Source organism: Electrona antarctica (genome assembly GCF_951216825.1).
Source record: "Electrona antarctica genome assembly, contig: scaffold_51, whole genome shotgun sequence".
Taxonomy (NCBI): domain Eukaryota; kingdom Metazoa; phylum Chordata; class Actinopteri; order Myctophiformes; family Myctophidae; genus Electrona; species Electrona antarctica.
This window is the reverse complement of record NW_027637067.1, coordinates 643,098-649,440: the sequence shown is the minus strand read 5'-3', so window position 1 is coordinate 649,440 and position 6,343 is coordinate 643,098. Positions and strand designations below refer to the sequence as shown.

Genomic DNA, 6,343 nt, shown 5'->3' with positions numbered 1-6,343 from the left:
TTCAGCTTGGGCCGCCGGAACGCTTCCGGTTGGCAGAAACTCATTCGCAACACAAATAATACAAACTATGAAAAACTATGCCATCACATTATCAAATGAAATAGTGTTGTATAAAGTACTGAACTTTATTGCTACAAAATCACGACCGTACGTTCACAGTGAATGAGTTTCTGCCGACCGGAAGCGTTCCGGTGGCCCAAGCTGAACGCGGAAGTGTCGGCTGCATAAAGCCTATTGCAAGCACAAGGCAAACATGAAAATAAGAAACCCTGGGGTACCACAGGGTGGTGCTGTTTCACAGAATAATTAAACATGACCACTACACTGTGGCGGCAGAACAATAATTATAATATAATAAAAAGCATATCATTACAATATCATTATTAGACATTAGCATCTTGCTAACGTTATAGTTTAATACTTTGTTCTCACTCACTCGTCCCAGGGGTCGTAGCGATGACATCCCCTGGCCTAGGGGGTCTTAGCGATGTCGTCCCATGGCCTAGGGGGCCGTAGCGATGTCGTCCCATGGCCTCTAGGGGGTAGGGATGTCATTGAGGATGCTTTGGCAGTCTGGGTCTTCAGCTGTGAGTGAAAATAGGGCCCCAACTCGTCCCCTGTAGGTGAAAATAGGGCCCCAACTCTTCCCTGTAGGTGAAAATAGGGCCCCAACTCGTCCCCTGTAGGTGAAAATAGGGCCCCAACTCGTCCCCTGTCGGTGAAAATAGGGCCCCAACTCGTCCCCTGTCGGTGAAAATAGGGCCCCAACTCGTCCCCTGTCGGTGAAAATAGGGCCCCAACTCGTCCCCTGTCGGTGAAAATAGGGCCCCAACTCGTCCCCTGTCGGTGAAAATAGGGCCCCAACTCTTCCCTGTAGGTGAAAATAGGGCCCCAACTCTTCCCTGTAGGTGAAAATAGGGCCCCAACTCGTCCCCTGTAGGTGAAAATAGGGCCCCAACTCTTCCCTGTAGGTGAAAATAGGGCCCCAACTCTTCCCTGTAGGTGAAAATAGGGCCCCAACTCCTCCCTGTAGGTGAAAATAGGGCCCCAACTCTTCCCTGTAGGTGAAAATAGGGCCCCAACTCTTCCCTATAGAGCATACCTTTATTCTGAAGAGGTCGGCCACCGGAAGTCTTATCCTTGTTCACTAGCCACTGGTTGCATGGAGGAAAGTTTACTGCGGTTTGTGAGTGAAAACGAAAGTATTTCATAGTTAAAGTCTCTCCACCATATTAGACTTATATTATAACTAAAACAGCAGCAGGAGGAAGACAAGATGACGGCACATTGTTCCTGCCAAGCAGAGAAATGCTTTCTGTTATTGTTTATTTGGATGGGCTGTTTATACACAGCGCGGACAGACAACACGCCAGGTATGTTATTGAACGTATCTACTTATCTGTGTTATTGAACGTATCTGTGTTATTGACACATCTGTAACAACAGCACAGACTGTGAGCTCAAAGCCAGGTAACTGGTATTACCAGGTAACTGGTAGTAATAGTAGGTAAAGTGATGTTCTATTTACTTAGCTCTGGCCAACGAAAACAAACAAATGAACGGAGCTGAACGTGAATCCCCCCCCACCGCCCACCCCTTTTTTCCCCTCACTGTATATGTTTCTTTTCCCTTTTACCTCCTTTATGATGAATTCCTGTTCTGTCCTTTGTCTATATAGAAGTGTCTATTTGTACGTCTCTAAATGTTTTTGATGAATTGAACATTGTGGACCCTATTGGAAACAAGTGTAATGCCAGAGCTACTATTATAGAGCGTCGCAGTCCCGCCTCCTACCAGGGACCAGGAAATGATTCTCCGTTCATTTTCCTAAAGTATTTATTTAAAGACGTTTACGCCGCGGACAAAGCCAGCTCGAGTCGTGACAAATCATGACAACAAACACAATTTTTGGGTCCGAAAAAATAATTAGAAAGAAGAAAAAAACGGCAGGTTACAACACTTTCTTTGTTGTGTGGTATCTGTGTGGCAGCGGTGGCCGAACGGATTGCGGAGCGGTCTTGATACCGGAAGGTCGCCAGTTCGAATCAGCGGTCCGACACGTTAAAATTACCACCGCTGAAGTGCCCTTGAACAAGGCATTGAACCACTACGATGAAATGTGTTCTATGAGCAGGGCCTGGCTGGAAACAAGTTCTTGAGCTTAGCCCAGATACCCTGGGTAAATATAGTAATCATTTCATTTGGTGGAACCTCAATTCACATTAATATAGCCTAAATAACCATGTTTTAAACTAAAGTGGATCTTTGTCTCTCATGGCCTGAGAGAGTGACATGACATGTTTAGACAGGAATCACAGGATGCATGGGCAGCTGCATTGATTGATTGATTGATTGAACAATTTATTAACAGTTTGCAGAATTACAGTACATTTCAAGCACAAACTCAATACAAAGGCTGTTAACTGTGAGTGGACGACCCAATTAAGCATTACACTTGTTTCCAATAGGGTCCACCATGTTCAAATCATCAAAAACATTTAGAGACGTACAAATAGACACTTCTATATAGACAAAGGACAGAACAGGAATTCATCATAAAGGAGGTAAAAAGGGAAAAGAAACATATACAGTTATTACAGTGAGGGAAAAAAAAGGGGTGGGCGGTGGGGGGGATTCACGTTCAGCTCCGTTCCTTTGTTTGTTTGCCTTGGAGGAGCTGCGTTGGGTCCCCAAGTCGGCTCCGTGGCCGTACCTTGAGTTGGCTGTGTGGCCGTGACCGTCTCTTGTGTTGTCCTTGCGTTGGGTCCCCAAGTCGGCTCCGTGGCCATACATGCAGGGGGGACCCTGTATGCTAATAGATCAGCTTGCTGATAGCAGGCCAGAACACCTATTGTGCCTCCTAGCTCTGTCCTTCCTGGTGACCATTACCTTATTTGGGCACAGATATGTTTGACCATTTGGTACAGGGGGGTGGGAACTGAGACCACCTTTGCATTTTCTCTTTGATGTCTCTGTCTTTGAGTTGTATAAAGTCTACTGAAAATGTTTGTAACAGTGTGTCAGTGTTCTGACGAGAGGCGAGAGGCTGACGGATGCATTGCATGGGGCTCTCCGGCCCCATGGGGCTCATGGGCCCATGGGGCTCTCCGGCCATGGGGCTCTCCGGCCCCATGGGGCTCATGGGCCCATGGGGCTCTCCGGCCCATGGGGCTCTCCGGCCCCATGGCCGGAGAGTATGCTGTATGCTTTGTAAAATGGTCTGAAATAAGGTCAAGTTTATGATTTGAACATTTCACATGAACTATACGTTGGAAGGGGTAGAGCAAAGTTTTAGGTCACTGCAGACTGCAGATTCAAGTCATGTATACTTTCCAAATCATACCTTTACTAACATTTAGATTATTTTTTGTCAATTTCATACTGCTAAATGGTCAATGTAATTAAGTACCCCAACACTGATACACCGTGATATTTTTAAACCATTAAGATCAACTAAATCATATTATAATGCAAGTAGATGTAATGACTAATATTTATTCATAATACAAATAATGCATACTATATAGCACTTTTACACTCTCAAACAGCTCATATAGGCCTACATGTCAATACAGGTCAGGTATATTTGATATTAATTATATAATATTACAATTACAATATTACAACTAGAAATATTGTTCCTGAAGAAACAATGTGGGGTCGCTGGAAGCCAAAAGATGTTGTTTAATTTAATGTAATTGATTAACGTAATTTAGACCTGAAATTGGGGGGGGGTTGACCGGTAATTACCCAATTTTTCCCACCTCCCGGGTGTCCCTTATTTGAAAGTCTAATAGTTGGCAACCCTTATTAGTGTTATTTCTTCATTCAGAGCATGCCAACACATTACACAGCATAAGAGAGGTGATGGAGTAATCTGTGTAAATGTATGCCAGCTATAATTTCAATAAACATGGTTATGACATGGCGTTGTAGACACTACGTGTAAGTGTAGGTTCTGCCGTAGTAGAAAGGGCTGCGACGGAGAGCAGGTTTATGTATCGAGCACTGATCCATTTCCGGTTGCCGTAGCCGACTGCCGTATCCGTCGTTGCTTAACGTCGCTAATACAGGCGGTTACGGTTACGGGAAGGGGAGGGGCTGCAAAACTTTAATAACAATAATAAATAAGTTCAAAATGTATTGACGTCAACATTAGATACAGGCAGACTAAAGCAGGGATCACATTACAGGCAGACTAAAGCAGGGATCACATTAGATACAGGCAGACTAAAGCAGGGATCACATTACAGGCAGACTAAAGCAGGGATCACATTAGATACAGGCAGACTAAAGCAGGGATCACATTAGATACAGGCAGACTAAAGCAGGGATCACATTACAGGCAGACTAAAGCAGGGATCACATTAGATACAGGCAGACTAAAGCAGGGATCACATTAGATACAGGCAGACTAAAGCAGGGATCACATTAGATACAGGCAGACTAAAGCAGGGATCACATTGGCACATGGAGGGTGGTCACTGGTGGGCAAGTGTGAGAGAGAGGTTTTTCTTTTAAAATTAAATATTCAAAAAAGGTTTACTAAGTTAAATTAAGTCCCTTCACATGTATAAAATACATCCTGCACATAATGTATGAATTAAGGGACTGTACATACATATAATGTACATGTATATAATGTATGAATTAAGGGACTGTACATACATATAATGTACATGTATATAATGTATAAATTACATCCTGCACATAATTGTACATCCATTCAAACTCCTAACACTGACTGGGGAGAGTCTGGGAGATATGTGGGTTATTGCAGGGGTTGCGACCGAAATTATTTTGAGGGGTCCCCAAATTATTAAAAAAATAAAATAAATTCTTATCATCTGTCTTTAAGCAGAACCGCGGTTGATCGGTTCCGATGCGCCCAAAGTGGCCAGAGTGGGAGACGTGGTGATCCTTCCTTGTCGCATCGAGCCGCCCGCAGACGTGAGCAGCAAGACGGTGGAGTGGCAGAGACCTGACCTGGAGCCGCCCACCGTCTACCTCCGCCAAGACGGACGGGAGAAAACCACATACCAGAACCACCGCTACAAACACAGGACGCACCTGTTTACCAGCGAGGAGCTGCGTCAGGGGAACATCGCACTGAAGCTGTTCAAGGTGGAGCTGAAAGACCAGGGAGAGTACAAGTGTTGGCTGTCCGACCCGGACCTCAGCACTTTGGTCCGGCTCAGAGTTGGTAAGATTTAATGACCCGGACCTCAGCACTTTGGTCCAGCTCAGAGTTGGTAAGATTTAATGACCCGGACCTCAGCACTTTGGTCCGGTTCAGAGTAAGGCTGAACGATTAATCGTTTTCAAACCGAAATTGCGATTTGAAACCACGCAATTAGCAAATGGCAAAGGCTGTGTTTTTTTATTTTCTTTTAATCATAATATTCAACCCCGGAGCGCATCTGATCCAGTATTTACAACACGGCTGTACTGTGCTCTCTATTCTAACTAATCAGAAGTGTCCCTGCAGTGCATGTGACTGCAGTGCATGTGTTTGATTGATTGATTGAAATATTTATTAACAGTTTGTAGAATTACAGTACATTTCAAGCACAAACTCAATACAAAGACTGTTAACTGTGAGTGGACGACCCAATTAAGACATGTGAAACCGCTCTCAAAGGGCACCTACGGACGGCTGCAATTCGAAACTGGCCTCCGTAAAATCTGAATATAAGGTTTCCTTCAATTTAATGTCAAATTTGTTTTTTCTATTTCCTGAAAAATGAAGATTTTGGAGTTAGGAGGTTTCCTCCCGACAGCAGAGATATCATGCTTGTTGTGGTCCTTTCACTTTCTCATATGTAGGCTATAGATATGCTACTTTATCATCCTGAAGCTCTATTCATTCAGCGAAAATGTGTCTCTTCAACAAACGGCAACGCTTTTTAGTTTAATGTGTGTGTTCGTGCGTGCGTGCGTGCGTGCGTGCGTGCGTGCGTGCGTGCGTGTGCATCTGTTGATTACACATGAACTCTGCATTATGAACTCGAGCCGTGACACATGAACTGTTTCTTTTAATGCTGTTTTTAGTGCTGCTGCTTTCTATGGGCACGTGCAATATCAGTGGGTTGTGCAAATGCTTTTTTGCACTATAGGTTTTTTATTTATATTTAGTGTATTTTACTTATTTTTTGGCTGGGTAATCACATTTCGTTCTCTACTTGTATGGAATGACAATAAAAACAACTCCTTTAGTCCAGTCTGGCAGTGTGCCGCGGGTTCGACTCCCGATCCCGACGGCCTTTACTGCATGTCACTCCCCCATCTCTCTCCCCATTTCCTGTCAGCTGAGAAATCCCCCACTCCCCCTCCCCCTGAATGA

The 6,343-nt window shown here is 44.3% G+C and overlaps 1 protein-coding gene across 1 annotated transcript; it reads left to right on the top strand.

Annotated features, from left to right (window-relative positions):
• Window positions 1-1,300: 1,300 nt before the first annotated feature.
• LOC306919200 (myelin-oligodendrocyte glycoprotein-like) lies at window positions 1,301-6,343 on the top strand (the record flags this gene model as incomplete). Its single annotated transcript, XM_079532021.1, has 3 exons — window positions 1,301-1,373; window positions 4,862-5,203; window positions 6,309-6,343. Exons 1-3 carry the CDS (start codon window positions 1,334-1,336, stop codon window positions 6,341-6,343), a joined length of 417 nt encoding a protein of 138 aa, XP_079388147.1. The 5' UTR covers window positions 1,301-1,333.